A 16177-nucleotide genomic window follows, 5' to 3' on the forward strand; every position below is an offset into this window, starting at 1 on the left:
CATGTTGAAACTTTCAGTGACTCTTGGTATGAGATGAGTGTGAGAGCTGTACAACAAAACTGAACACACCTGCTCCCTATGCACACCTGAGACCTAGTAACACTAACGAGTCACATGACATTTTGGAGGGAAAATGATAAGCAGTGATCAATTTGGACATTTAGGGGTGTAGTCTATTAGGGGTGTATCACTTTTGTTGCCAGTAGTTTAGATATTAATGGCTGTATATTGAGTTATTTTGAGAGAAGAATAATATATTTACACTGTTATATAAACTAAGCTGCACACAGACTACTTTTCTATTGTGTCAAAGTGTCATTTTGTCAGTGTTTCTTATGAAAAGATTAACTTAAATATAACATAGAGGTTCACTATATATAATGTCAATAAATCAAAAACTGTTTTTACAATTTTACAGAAGAAGCAAAAACACTTTTCCCCTTTTATTTGAATTAAATGTAACAAATTTTATTTTAATGTCATTTTGGTTCATTTCTATTGGTCTATTCAACAGGATTTTTTTATGTATAACTGCAGGCAGTATGTAGGCAGTTGTCTGTATCCTGCAACGTATAAAACATCAGAAATATTTCAGCAGTGGACAGACTGACTCATCCACCTCTGTAAAAGCTCCATTTAAACGACAGACGGATCAAAACTATGCTCTTAAATTTCACACTGAAACAGAAACGGGCCCCGTCCCAGGAGTCCCGCGGATTCAGGGAAATAACTGGCAACCATCAGACACAATTAAGGGATATGGTTACTCCCCGGCCTCATAGGAAGCAGATGGAAGATGCTGCTGAGAAACGAGCGGCTCGGCGGCTCAGGTTTTTACTGGTGATGAAGGAGAAACGGTGAAATGGTGAAATAGAGCAGAGTCTGGATCAGAACCAGCAGAACGTCAGCGGCGCTGAGGGACAGGGCTGAGTAATGCAGAGTTTTTAAACTCGGGGAACAATGGGGATTGTATTAGCTGGAGGTTGCTGGTGCTGTATGAATGGGGGTAGATAGATGTGTGAATGCCTGACTGAGCTTTACACTCGTTCTCAGGATGTCCAGTTGACTGAACACTGCCTTAAAGAGCACAATATGGTAATTAATTTTACAAAAAAATCTGATTTTCGACTATAATCGATTACCCTGTCTAATAAAAATCTCCAAAAATCTCCAGATAACAAAGAAATGGTTCAAACTAGGTTTACTTACTTTAAAAACAAAAAACTTTGGGATGAGTCGACTCATTGAGCGAATAAAAAATGATTCAAAACATTGTTTTCAAGCTCATGCGTTCATATCACACGTGATATCACACACTGATGGACACTGGATTAAACTTCAGAACTCGGGTTTGTGACAACGCACTAAATGAGTCACAGAAAAAAAATTGAAGGAATGATTTTTTACTGTTTCCCACAATTAATCACGGATCCTCACAGTTTTTAAAATCGGTAGGATTTAGTCCTAGATAAATATTTGCTTTATTCCACCGGGTGTTTGTATTGAAAGTGCTGGAACTCTTTCCGATAAGAGTTTAGTCCTCAGACTGGGAGGAATGTTTAGTAAATATGCGCGGGTTAGTCTGCTGGATGTGTCGGTAACCAGGTAAAGATGGATAAACACTTCAGAAATGAGGAGCGTTTTCAGATATTTTAGATTTAGAACATAAAATGTCTGTATTGAGACGGCACTTCTGGGGATGGGGGTGTGGCCATTGTGACCCTGCAATCAGGAGGCACACAGATACACAGACACATGCAGTGAATGAACTTAAAACGTACCTTTATTTAGGTTTAAATGCCCTCCACCACACCCAAAAACAAATTTAAATAACCAGTACGCGGGCCCAGTGGAGCTCTAGTCACTTAACTTGTGACTTTTAGTCTTTTAAGGGTCTGGTCTTCTTTTCTCTTGTTAAAATACTCCTAAATAATCAAATACCAGGAATTTAACAACCAATATTCTTCCCCTATTGATTTGATTATAGCACCATCATGTGGAGTAATGAAGCCCTATCCGGACGGACACTTCTACTCAATGATAAAACTCCTGCATCCGGACTGCAATTGAAAAAACAGGAGGACCAGTGAGTTTTATGGCTTTGACTTCAGAGACAACAGAAGACCTATATGTGGGATTTAAACACTGAGAATGTGTTTCAGTCTAAAATAAGCTGGTGTACACTGAGCACGGGGGTTGTCTTGTCCCTTATCTGGTGTGTTTACAGCTTTGGAGAGACGGAACGCAAGACCATTTGGGTGATTAATTGTAGCAGTCCGACTTTTGAATAAGATGACGGGATAACTGACCTGCAGGCGGCTCCTGGCCGTTCTGGACTCTCTGCAGCCACTGGATGATCTCCGCAGCCAGCAGGGGGCGCTCTGGAGGGAAGTGGAACACCTCTCCTCCAGTATTCAGCTGTGAGAGCACCAGCGCTGGAAGAGGAGGAACGAACCCAAGATAGGACTCCAAGACTGAGCGTCCAGCAGGAGTGCGCCCCCTACAGCAAATACAACCAAACAACTGGATTAAAGCAGCAGTAGGTCAGATCTTTGGGAGAACGAGTTAAAGCAAGTTTCTGAATCAGTTTCTCTGATTTTACTATTTATAGGTTTATGTTTGAGTAAAATGAACATTTTTGTTTTATTTAATAAACTACAGACAACATTTCTCCCAAATTACAAATAAAAATATTCTCATTTAGAGCATTTATTTACAGAAAATGAGAAATGACTGAAATAACGAAAAAAAAGATGCAGAACTTTCAGACCTCAAATAATGCAAAGAAAACAAGTTCATATTCATAAAGTTTTAAGAGTTCAGAAATTAATATTTGGTGGAATAACCCTGGTTTTTCATGTTCTCCTCCACCAGTCTTACACACTGCTTTTGGATAACTTTATGCTGATTTACTCCTGGTGCAAAAATTCTACCAAATTAAAAAACTCTGGAATATAATCAAGAGGAAGATGGATGATCACAAACCATCAAACCACCAAACTGAACTGCTTGAATTTTTGCATCAGGAGTAAAGCAGCATAAAGTTATCCAAAAGCAGTGTGTAAGACTGGTGGAGGAGAACATGATGCCAAGATGCATGAAAAAAAAACTGTGATTAAAAACCAACCAGGATTATTCCACCAAATATTGATTATTTCTGAACTCTTAAAACTTTATGAATATGAACTTGTTTTCTTTGCATTATTTGAGGTCTGAAAGCTCTGCATCTTTTTTGTTATTTCAGCCATTTCTCATTTTCGGCGAATACATGCTCTAAATAAGAAGATATTTATTTGTAATTTGGGAGAAATGTTGTCTGTAGTTTATAGAATAAAACAACAACGTTCATTTTACTCAAATATAAACCTATAAATAGCAAAATCAGAGAAACTGATTCAGAAACTGAAGTGCTGCTGTGTTTGTGAACAGTGTGTTGTACACACTCACAGGTGGATCCAGCAGGGCAGTGATGAGTGGAGGTGTCCGGTGCTCTGTGCTTTCCTCATCTCCTCCAGAGACTGAAGCACCTCCACACTCTCCTCCCCCCCAACAAACAGCACCAGCAGAGGCTTCCCCACCTCCACATACCCCGGCAGATTCTCCACACCCAGCTCCGGCTACAGAGAGAGAGAGAGAGAGCAAGCATCAGTTAAAGTAAAGTAGTGAAGAGGTAGAGTTACAGGTCTATGAGAAGCAACAACTACTCAACTAAGTAAAGAAAAAAATAAAGGTCATTTAAGAGACAGATAGGGAAGATGAGCACTGACTCACTTAAAGTCCTGGTGGAGAGCCTCAGACAGTAATGTGGATTATAAAGCGTATCGTAAAACTGTCGTATAAAGTTCGTCCAGAGAGCAGATCAAAACACATACTGACGATTTTTACTCTCGATTACGTAGGGGAGGAGATGATAGGCACTCTTTTCCTCTTCCTCTACCTCTCTTTCTCTCTCTCTCTCTCCCTCTTTTTTATGTATCTCTTGTTACATGATGCCCTGTTTTTAAGTAATGATTTTAATGGCTGAGGTGGCCATAAAGTGACTTTTAAATATTATAATATGGTTTATTATAATAAAGTGTTGTTTAAAAGTTATAAAAAGTCTTTCCCTCTCACCTGTTCTCTCTCATTCTTTCCCTCTCTCTCTCTTTCTCTCTCTCATTTTCTTCCGCTTTCTCTCCCTCTAATTCTCTCTGTCTCCCTTACTCCCTCCTCCTTTATCTCTCTCCCTCTCCCTCTCCTTCCCTGACACTCTATCTCTCTGTCTCTGTCTCATTTTCTCCCTCCCTCCCTTTCCCTTTATCTCTCTAATTCTCTCCCTCTCTCTGTCTCTCCCTAACTGTCCTTCTCTTCTTCTGCCTCTCTCCCTCTCGTTTTCTTATTCTCTTTCTCGCATTTTATTATCTCTTCCTCTCTCTCTCTTATTTTCTGTGCATCTCATTCTCTCTCCCTCCCTCTCTCTTTATCTCTCTCCCTCTCTCTCATTTTCTCCCTCTATCTCTCTCCCTCTCGTTCTCTATCGTTTTTCCCTCCCTCTCTCTCATTCTCTCTCCCTCCCTCATTCTTTCATTCTCACATTCTATCTCTCTCTTCCTTTATCTATCTCTCTCCCTCATTCTCTCTTTCTCATTCTCATTTTCTCCCTCCTTCTATATCCCTCTATCTATCTTTCTCCCTCCCTCTCCCTCCCTCTCCCTCATTCTCTTTCTCATTCTTTCTCTCTCCCTCCCTCTGATTTTCTCCCTCCTTCTCTATCCCTCTCCCTCTCCCCTCTACCTCATTCTCTCTCTCTCTCTCTCTCTCTCTCCCTCTCTCTCTGTAATGAGCTGCAGGTAACAGGGTGAGTAATAGGATAGAAATGATGGATCTGAAATTAATTTATTCACTAAAATAAAAGTCCTTTGCTTGGAAATCTGGCAAACAGTGATTCCAGCCGGGATCCAGTAAACCCTCTCAGCGTGACTCAACTCAGACTGGAGCTACCTGCTCAGATCAGTATAAATCTACAGTATGTGTGTTTTTTACATTGATTTTATGTGATTTAATTCCAGTATGAATCTAAAGTGTTTGACTGTAGAGAGACTCTGATCCCTGTTAAAGTAATTATTTAAATCCAGTATGTATCTCTGAAACAAGACTATCAGGCTATCATAGAGTTTTAGGTGATGTAGTTTTTGTTTTAACTGATGTTCTTACGAATGGATCCAGTGTGAATCTCTGTATTTGTGAGATCAGATCCTGTGAGGTTGAGGAGGTTGAGGAGGTGGAGGAGGAGGAAGAGGAGAGGGAATGAGCTTCAGGCTGAATTCCAGAACCACGAGACACCAGGAGAGCCGGCAGCATCACCGAGTGTTCATCAGCCCTGAGAAAACACACGCCAATCAATTACCGATATTTATATACTATACGGACCAGCATATTCACTGCTTCTTCTGATATCAACGGTATTAAAAAGAGTTTATCCTGCTTTTGTTGAAGTAACTGTCTCTACTTTCTGTGCTGTCCTGAGAAGGCTCTCTGTTTGCTGTGTGGATTTGCCACATTTAGCAGCGATAGTTTTTAGTTCAGTTTAGTTTAGTTTTCTTTTTATTTATTTTAGTCCCTGTTTTATGTTTGTTGTATTTATTTTATCTTCTATTTTACCTTTTATTTTATTTTTATAATTTACTTCCTTTATGATTTTATTCTTATTTTTAGATACCACTTAATTTTTAGTCCACTATTTTTTTATCTGTGTTTATCTTTTTATTTTTCTAATTATTTATCTCTTTATTTTGTTGCTTATCTTTATCCACATCGTTTTTTCTGAATTATTTTATTTCTTCTTAATTAAATCTCATATTGTTTGCTTGTTTTAATTTTTAAAGTTTTGAGTTCATTGTATTGATTTTAGGTTTGTTTTACCATTTTTTAATCCCTTTAGTTATTTAAAAAATCAGCTGCATAAAAAATAGGGGGTAACTTTCAATGTAATACAGAGTGAAAATAAAGAACGATTCATTAAAATAAATTGTCACCAGATTTTTCCAGATGTCAATGATTTAGGCTTTCATAACATTAAAGGGGACATATACCTCTAGTGTTACTTTGATCTAAATGGCAAAACATGAAAAAGCTAGCTTATTCCTAACTGTGACAGAAGCACAAAACTCATTATTTGAAATTAGGGTAGGTACAGATCCCACACTCAGGTGAAGTCTGCTTATTAATCCTGCTGTGTACTGTCTGAGAATCTCAACCAAAATGACAGAAATGGCCTTTCTTCAACTGATCTAGTGGATGATCCATTCAGGATTTCTTTACTATGATCCAGATATTATATTTTTTTGGGTGGAATTATAGTCTTTATATCTGAAATCCATTTTAAGCCTTAGTTTTCCGCAATGCAAAAATCATAGGGCCCTTCTGTGTGCACAAGTTCAACGAGAATTCCTGACCATATCTGTCATGACTTAATTATCTCGATCCCACGCCTAAGTAATTTGTGGCCACTTATTATTATTATTTATTTTTTTTTACATGGTATCACCTTAAAGTTTTTTAGAACATGTTTGAGCCTACATAAGATCATATGTACCATCTCTGTGCCTCTTCATGCACAAACAGCCCCAGAATTATCTCCCCCCTCAGAGACTGAGCGGCTTCTTCAAACACCAAAACATCTGGAGAACAAAGCAGAAAACAGAGGAGAGAATATGAGCCATGACTGCTCATAAACACAGCCCTGTTACATAACCGCTCCGTGCTGTAAACTCAGTTCATGGCTGACTAAAACACAAACACTGGAGTAAAAACATCAAAAACGTCCCCAGATACCTTATAAACCCTCTAAATCACTGAATCCCAGTCCTGGAACATCCCTCAACTGCATTTTTTGGGGTTTGCCACTTTTCAACACATCTGAGTCAAAAAGTGATCTAATTATTGCTTTCACACAGACAGGAAATGCTTACAACTGCATTTACACACTTAAAATTTCACTTTTAAGCACAAGTCTACACACTATAATGGGAACTTTACTGAGAAACATTTTTGTGAATTCAAGGGTTTCCCCCATACAATCTGCCTTAACAGACATTAGTGAAAGAATGGTTAAAGCTAAAGAGCTCACTAAAAATCACATAATAAGATGGCAGATCTGCTGATCTATATCTATAGAGCTCTACACCTGCTGTTAGAACTGCAAAGGGGGACCGACTCCACACTAATGTCTATAGGTGTAGAATGGGATGCCATTCTAAGCTCCTGTAAGCGTAATGTGTAGTAGGGTTGTCACAATACCAGAATTTTGACTTCGATACCAATACCAATAACTTTAGTATCACGATTCTCAATACCAAAACGATACTTAGAAGAAGAAAAAAAAAATCACAACAACAATAAAACTGTCTGTCTGAACATGAAGTAATTTCCTTATTTTTTAAATTTTGAAATAAAAGTCAGATAAGTCTTACTCTGCGAGGCAAATACTGCCTGCTCTTTAAAAGACTGAAAAATCAATGCCACTATTTAACTAAATATGAAATGGAAAATTACCAACTAAACTAATAAAATACTAATAAAAATATAACAAATTAAAAAATATAAACACTAAAATATCTACACAAGAGTTTAAAACAATAAAGTAATATTATATGATAAAAAAATGCAACTAACTCTCATCTGTGTTTTTTTTTTTTTTTTTTACGAGCAGGGGTGTACACGTGCCGGCGCACCTATAGGAATGAACTGAACTAAACCCAAAATACTTATAAAAATATAATCTATCGAATTTCAAAAGCAGTGGAGCAGTGGAACTGTGTTTTCTGGAATGATGGAGCACCATCTAATACTTCTGAATGGGATAAGTTGGGGATATGATATAAGGTGAGGTAATAAAGAATGTTTATACTGTATTTAGTCCCCTAGTACTGACCCTGGTCCAGTTCAGTACCTGTATCTGTAGGCAGGTAAAGGCCGAGCACTCTGATTGGTGTGAGGGTGGAGTGTGTGTTGTAGAGATCACCTTCCAGGAAGGACAGAACCTCCGCAGAGGAGGAGAGGAACACTGGACTCGGTACCTGAGAACTAAACACCCACAGAAAACACACACACACAAGAGCCCATCAGTCCAAACTACAGATAATAAAACTCCTGCAGATTGTGAGGTAGGGTCGTTGTAGCGTTGATAGGGCGTCCAATAGCATCCTACATATTTTCAATCAGGGATAGACAAGAAAAGGCAGCTGAACATGTTAAAATAAGTATCTTGAGAAAACAGCAGCAGTGTATGGACGAGCATTGTCCTGCTGGAATCGTGCACCAGAGTGTGTTTTCAGAAAAAGTTACAGTCACTGGTTGCAGGACCTCAAAAACATTGACAAACGTTGTCCTTGCTCTCTCTCTCTGGGTGGGTACAGTACAGTAGATGGCGCTCTTTCCCCTCATTACTCCTAGGGTGATGTGGATCAGCACAAGGCTGCGTCTGTGAGCTGATGTATCACAACCGAGTCGCTGCGCTTTCCTTCGAGCGTTAGCGCTGTGATGCTACTCTGCTAGTAGTTCAAAAAGAGGCGGAGTCTGACTTCACATGTATTAAAGGAGGCGTGTTCTAGTCTTCACCCTCCTGGTGATATAGCATCACTTGTGATAGGGGATATACAGCTGAGTAGCAGCTGAATGGGTGGGACAATCAGTATTATTATCCTCAACAATACATCCTAAGACAATCCACCCCCCTAGTAGTCACTGTTACAGATTGGCTGAAGAGCTGATAAATGGCAGATATTCTAGACCAGTGGTCTCAAACCCGTGGCCCGCAGAACGATATTTTGTGGCCTGCAACTTGAAATCCAATTTTAGTGTTAGTGCGCCCGCAAGAAAGACACACCCTCTCCCCCGTCCACTAGCACAACGCAAAGTATCCTATTCATTTCAACGGAGAGAGCCGCCATGTGCCGTGGTGCATGCTGGCTTGTGTTGAACGCAGCCCTGCCCTCCGGCCAAAAAAGTTCAGCAGAGCTCAAACTTCACTCAAATAAATACTGCCGCCATGCTGCTTCCAGCCAATCAGGGAGTAGCAGAATAACACACACACACACACACACACACACGGAACAGCGCCTCTCAATTACGGAGGAGAAGCTGAAAACGGAGTATGGATTTATAGAACTATAGATTACAGTGTGGTTTATTAAAAATGAAAAGTCTTAAACTTATGATTGACTACATCTGTTGCTTCATTTGAATTAAAAAAAAAAAAACGTCACGGATACGCCCACATGGATACGCCCACATTGAAACGCCCACACACGGCGAGCCGAGAGATCCGGTGTTCTGTGAAACTGTGCTACCCTTTAGTGTATATTTAAAGGCAAAAATACAAAAGAAGCACAATATTAGAGCATGTTTCCAGTAGAAGTTCTATTAGTACTAAATGTACTATTTTTGGATAGCTTAAATCACTGTTCCAGAGAAAAGCTGTAGTAGTATGAGTTTATTTTATAATTATTCAGATAATATATTTTTTATTATTACTATTAATTGCAATTACACTTTGACAGTGTAATAACAGTGAGTCCAGGTTTTTAAATGCACAAAAACACTAGAAAAACATAATTCTTATAAATCACAAGAGAAATAATAAAAAAAACGTATGGATGAGTAGCATAACTCGACTGAACACCTGCATGGCAGAATGCGTTAAAGAAGAAAACACATTTAGTGAGTCCTTGTCCTGATGTGGCCCAGCCTCACCCAGACTCTTCCTCCAGCGCCCCCTAGATAAAATGAGTTTAAACCACTGATCTAGAGCCAGTACAAACTCCCATCTTCAGCCATATTAAAGAAAATTACCTCACTGTTCAATTCTTCACCAGTCCCTCACAGTGACATCTCATCTTCCTGAGATATTAGCACAGATCTGAAATGGAGGATATTGGCTTTGGGAGTGCAGGTCTAGACGCAGCATTGATCATTATTATGCTGTTTTTCTAAAGGATGTACGTTAAGTGGTTTTTAAAAGGACTCGGCAGATAATTACCTCGACCGCTGCCATCATTTCAATGAGTCATTACACAATCCCATCAAAACACTGGGCTGAGAAATATGATTATACTCTATATCACTGCACTCTATTCAAGATGCTAACATGCTGACATCTGAAACTGGACTTCTCAGGGCATTATGTCCTCTCCTAAGATCCTGTATTAATGACTGGAGATTTGGAGCTTTGCTCGAAGTCTTCTCCGGCACATCCCAAAAATTCATAATGGAAGGATGATGAAAGTTATGATCTCATGCTCCCTGAACTCTGCACTCTTTCACAATCTGACCTCAGGAATCCATAGGCAACAATGGCGCTATCATCTAGGAATATTCCTGTTCCATCAGAGAAGAACAAACTGATCCATTGATGAAATAACCTGGTGTTCAGTATTCAGGTGATCAGCTGACCTCATTCTTTGGGCTCATAACGTTACTGAACATAGACCTGACCAATCGCAGCAACCCCAGATCACCATAGCCCCGCCTCCACAGGCTTGTACAGCCCTCTCTCTTTTTACCCTGATGCTCCCTGATGATCACTCTGGAACAGGGTAAATCTGAACATTAGATCTTCTCATTATCTTCTTCTTCCATTCCTCCAGAGTCTGACCTTTACACTCTCTAACAAACTGAAGCTGTTTTTGCTGGATATTCTCACTGATAATTCTCACTTTTCTTAAAGCTACACATCTTTAGTTTAGTCCCTTTAATCCCTTCAGTTCTCTTCACTGCATTGTGAGTGTGATTATGGTAAAGCTCTTACTTTCACTATTAACCAACATATCCTAGTGCTGTTTTATACCATTTTATTTATTTCACCAATCGTTTAAGAGATCGCCGATCACCATCATTCAAGTGCTGAACAGTTCTGATTTTAACTTGATTTAAGTAGTTTCAGCTACTTTATCTTCTTAGATGTTTTCTCTGCATTAATGATGTATATTGCCTATAATTGGACCCTTCTGAAACTGATGATCGTCTTTTTCATGATGAGTCTTTCCACATGGTTGTTTAACACATGAGAAGCTACTCCCTGCATCAGTTAGGGTTAAATACCTTGTTGCAGCTGAAATGTAATAACTTACCTATGTTAGTTACCAGGTAGTGTATACATTTTACATATTTCAAAAACATATTTTCATCATATAGCTAAAACATTTGGGCATGACAAACAGTACACATGCATTTTATATCAATAATTGGTTATGTGATAAATCACCATTCACTACTAATTTGCTTGAACAGTGATTTAGAAAAAAATGTTAAAAAATATATTTTAAAAGTAAATTGAACAGGTCTTTTTAAATATGTTTCACGGTACCACTGTGTATATAATACAGTATAAGCTGCTTAAATTAAAGCCCTGCAAAGCTAAGCGTACTGCATTCCAGCATTTATCAGAGTCTGGAAGCTAACAGGCTAATTATAAGCACATATCAGCGATTTCTCCTGTTCCTGGCATCTACATTTTACCACTCCTCACTGATACACACTAATGACTTCTCAACACAACAGCACACACACACATTTTTCATTATATACTATTAATTATTCATTAATAAGTATTAAATATATTCAGTATTATGTGTAAATATGGTTTATTGAGATGAGGTTGGGTTAGGCTGGAGTTAGGCTGTTGAATGGTTTATGTGAGAGTAAAGGGTGATAAACTCACAGCAGGAGGAACCTGTGGAGGCTGGTGGTTCCCAGCATGCCTCTGTAGCGCTGTGGGGGATGAGTGGAGTGATAGAGCAGGACGGAGGGGAAAGAGGTGATGTTCTGATCCCTGCAGATTACTGTCCACTCACCACAGTCCACTGACCCCAGCTCTACACCACCCACACCTACAGACAGACAGACAGACAGACAGACAGAGAGAGAGAGAGAGAGAGAGAGAGACAGACAGTGAGAGAATTAAAGTCTCAGAGAAAACAGTTCAAATCTATACAGACCTTATGACAGCTCATCACACACAGTAAGATCAGTTGTATATAACAAGGGGAGAACCCAAACCCAGGCTCAGAGTGAGTCTCTTTATTTTAATTATTGATATATTCATACCGAAATTTAGAGACAGAGAACGGAATGAATACAGAAAGACAGATATAGAGATAGAAATAGAAAAAGAGAGAGACAGAGAGATAGAAAGAAAGTGAGAAAGACAAAAATAGAGAAAGAGAGATGTACATAGAGAGATAGAGAGAAAGAAATATAGACAGAGAGTAAAAACCACAAACACAACAAAAAAGAGAAAGAGAGAGAAACAGAAAAAGAGATGGAAAGATAGAAACAGGAAAAGAGAGAGACTGATATAGAGAAAAAAAATAGAGAGAGATAGAAATGGAGTCAGAGATAGAGATCTTAGAAATAGATAGAAATGAAAATAGAAAGACTTAAACAGAAAAAGAAAGAGAAAAGAAAGAGTGTAAGAGAGAAAAAAGAGAAGAGAGACTGTAAAAAAGTGAAAGAGAGATAGAAAGAGAAAGAAACAGAAAAAAGAAAGAGAAACAATGGAGTAAAAGTGAAAGAAAAAAGAGAGATATAAATTAAGAAAGAGATAAAAAATAAAAAGAGAGAGAAACAGAGATAGAAATAAAGACAAAAACAGAAATAGAGAAAGAAAGATAGAAATAGAAAAACTGAGAAAGAGATAGAGAGAGAATTTCATGATGAATTGACCAATAAAAACTTGCAAATTTGCAATTTCCTGTAATATTTGCTGTTCATTTGCTGAATTTTACTAACTGAGGAAAATCTATTATAAAATGTCGCATGGTTAAATATGTGATATTTATCTCCAATATATTGAATTATGCAAATAAATTGAGTTCCTAAATAAATATTATAACATAAAATAAAATATTTAATTTCGTTTTATTTCATATTTTATTCCCATTCCTTTATTTAGAAAAACAGTAATACAGTCATTTTTATTATTGTAAATGATATTTGTAGAATAAAAGCACATGTCTACTATTTTTACCTTCAAGAGCTTCAGCAACTTCTAAATATGACTGCAGGAAAGCCATGGAGACAGCGTCCCCTACAGGACACAAAAACACACACAGGACATTAACACTGATAAACATACAGTACATCTAATTTCAGATAATTCAGGACTTCTTTATAATGAACTGAAATATACAGTAAGTTACTAAATAAACACATTATAACATTAATTAATAATGCAGTACCTGTACAGTACCAGTCAAAAGTTTGGACACACCTCATTCAGTGTGATTTCTTTATTTAATATTTTGTATTTATTTATTTTACACATTGTAGAGAGAAAGAGAGAAAAATAGAGATGAAAAAGTGGGCAAGAAAGAGAGAGAGAGACAGAGAAAGAGAGAAAAAGAGAGATAGAAATTGCGAGAAACAGAAAGAGAGAAAGTGAAAGAAATAGAGAGAGAGAGATAGAAATAGAAAAAGAGAAAGAGAGCAAGAAAGAGAGATAGAAATAAAGAGAGCGAGAAAGAGAGAGAAATAAAAATAGAGAAAGAGTGAGAAAAAGAAAGAGAGATAGAAATATAGAAAGAGAGTGACAGAGAGAGAGAATTAGAGAAAAAAGAGAAAGAGAGAAATAGAGAGGGAGAGGGAGAGATAGAAAAAGACAGCAAGAAAGAGAGATAGAAATAAAGAGAGTGAGAGATAGAGAAATAGAGATAGAAAAAGACAGCAAGAAAGATAGATAAAGAAAGAAAGAGAAAGATGGAAATAGAGAAAGAGAGAGAAAGAGAAAGAGATAGAAATATAGAAAGAGAGCAAGAAAGAAATAAAATAAATAGAACAAAAATCGAGAAAGAGAGAGAGAAATAAAAACAGACAAAGAGAGCAAAAAAAGAGATAAATAAAGAGAGACAAATAAAAATAAAAAAGACAGCAAGAAAGAGATATAAATAAAGAGAGAAAGATAGAAATAGAGAAAGAGAGAGAGATAAAAATATTGAAAGAGAGCAAGAAAGAAATGAAAAAAGAGAAAAAGAGCGAGAAAGAGAGAGATATAAATAAATAAAGAGAGAAAGACATAGAGAAAGAGAGAGAAAAAGAAAGAGATATTAATAGAGAAAGAGAGACAAATATAGAGAGAGAGTAAGGCCGGTACATGTAGTTGATATCATCCATCCACAATGAATGCATTGAATATTAATCTGTGATCATAAAAGAATAAAATCTCACATTTCAGGTAGAACAGCACCACCATGAGGCGGCTCTGAGTCACTGCAGTGCTGAAGGTTTGGTCTGTGAGCTCTGAGAGCGAGTCCGTGTCCAGCGTTAACCCTCGGTCTCTGTACACTGACTCCGCCACCTCATCATCCAGAACATCTACAGAGGAGATATGAGTATTTAACACATGTACAATAACTTACAGAAGTGAATACACCCCTCACATTCCTGTAAATACTTTATTAGATCTTTTCATGGAGCAACACTGAAGATACGACACTTTAATTCAGTGTATAGCTACAGTATAACAGTGTAAACTTAACAAACAGCCATTAAAGAGCAACTAAACCCTAAACCATATTTTTTTCATTAATAGCTGAAATGCCTTCCTTTTCACCACCTCTTTTTGAACTTTACTGAGTAGCATCACAGCGCTAACGCTCGGAGGAAAGCGCAACGACTCGGTTCTGATACATCAGCTCACAGACGCAGCCTTGTGCTGATCCACATCACCCTAATAGTAATGAGGGGAAAGAGAGAGCGCCATCTACTGTACCCACTCAGAGAGAGCAAGGGCAACTGTGCACTCTCAGGGCTCTGGCAGCTGAGGTCAAGCTCCATGACCGGGATTCGAACCAGCGATCTTTGATCATAGTGGCAGAGCTTTAAATCGCTGGACCACTTGGTGCCCCTTTATGAGATTTAAACACTGTACATATTATACCCTCAAATATGGTGCCATATTACCCACCCCTAATTATCACATCAGGGTACTACTTTTTTTTATTTTTATTTTTTTTACTGTTTTTAGCAAAATAAAAAATCATACTGTTCTCATTTCCCATTATAAATGTACTAGAGACAGATTATATCTGTTCAGTATCATTTATTTTACTTTAATCCTGGATATATGGAGATATTTGGAGTGCATTACTAATATCATGACTAGTGTAAGTATCTAGGTAGTTGCTAAGGTGTTGCTAGGTGGTTTCTAAGGTGTTGGTAGGTGGTTGGTAAATAATGTGCATTTTTGCATAAATCAGATTATAATGTGTTTGCATGTAACTTTGCAATACGCAACCATAATAATATTAATAAAAAAAAATAAAAATACATGAAAATAATAATAAATAATAATAAAAATAATAATAATATATATTTTTTTATATATAGAGATATAAGGAGTGCATTGTTAGTATCATGACTATTATTAGTATCTGGATCACTGACTTCTATTACAAATCTGGGTAATCTATAAATCTAGGTGGTTGCTAAGGTGTTGCTATGGTGTTGCTAAGCAGTTGCTTGGTGGTTGCTAAGGTGTTCCTATGGTATCTTTGGTGGTTATTATGTTGCTTCTAAGGTGTTGTCAAGTGGTTGCTATGGTGTTGCTAGGTGGTTGCTAAGTGGTTGCTAAGTAATGTATATAAAATATTCTTGTATTTTTTAATATCTCAGTTAGGGATATGTCATATCATATTGTAGTTTTGTCATATACCCGCCAAGAGTATCGTCATCGCAAAAATAGCATAAAATATTGTGATATCATTTTAGGGCCATATCGCCCACCCCTAATTTCCACTCACCTAAACTGGACCACTGATCTTCATCACCCTCATCTTCGTCAGCCTCCTCCTCCTCCTCTCCCTGAGTCTTCTGAACAAGCTGTTCTCTGAACAGGTTAACGACCTCATCAGTGTTCTTCAGGCTGAGATACCTCACTTCCTGCTGATCATCAGAAGGAACAGTTCAGTACAGGAACAGCTGGATCAGTGAGAATCAGACTCTGAGAGTGAAGAAGTACTGACCTCCTGCGGCAGCTGATACACAGCGTTATATTTCAGCGCAGTTTTAACACCGAGGTTATCCCTTTAAAAAATATATGAAAAATATACGAAAAAGAAAATGTTAAACAAACCAGAATATGTTTTAGATTTTACATTCTACAAAGTAGCACCTCTTGCTTAGATGACCAACATTTTCTCAG

At 37.7% G+C, this 16177-nt stretch overlaps 1 protein-coding gene across 4 annotated transcripts in view; it reads right to left on the reverse strand.

The window, feature by feature from the left end:
- txndc16 (thioredoxin domain containing 16) overlaps positions 1-16177 on the reverse strand; it is a 34361-nt gene that overhangs the window by 4757 nt on the left and 13427 nt on the right. Inside the window, exons 9-18 of one of the 4 annotated variants that reach the window (XM_049463747.1) lie at positions 15999-16059; positions 15777-15915; positions 14203-14349; positions 13007-13066; positions 11699-11867; positions 7913-8064; positions 6575-6659; positions 5194-5359; positions 3448-3617; positions 2310-2500 (exon numbers count right to left, since the gene is read on the reverse strand). In XM_049463747.1, the coding sequence (XP_049319704.1) occupies positions 2310-2500; positions 3448-3617; positions 5194-5359; positions 6575-6659; positions 7913-8064; positions 11699-11867; positions 13007-13066; positions 14203-14349; positions 15777-15915; positions 15999-16059 (1340 nt within the window). Of the gene's footprint in view, positions 1-2309; positions 2501-3447; positions 3618-5193; positions 5360-6574; positions 6660-7912; positions 8065-11698; positions 11868-13006; positions 13067-14202; positions 14350-15776; positions 15919-15998; positions 16060-16177 lie in introns of all 4 variants that reach the window. The other 3 variants (XM_049463746.1, XM_022673313.2, XM_022673311.2) reach the window with 3 other exon arrangements.

Source organism: Astyanax mexicanus, chromosome 14 (assembly GCF_023375975.1).
Source record: "Astyanax mexicanus isolate ESR-SI-001 chromosome 14, AstMex3_surface, whole genome shotgun sequence".
Taxonomy (NCBI): Eukaryota; Metazoa; Chordata; class Actinopteri; order Characiformes; family Acestrorhamphidae; genus Astyanax; species Astyanax mexicanus.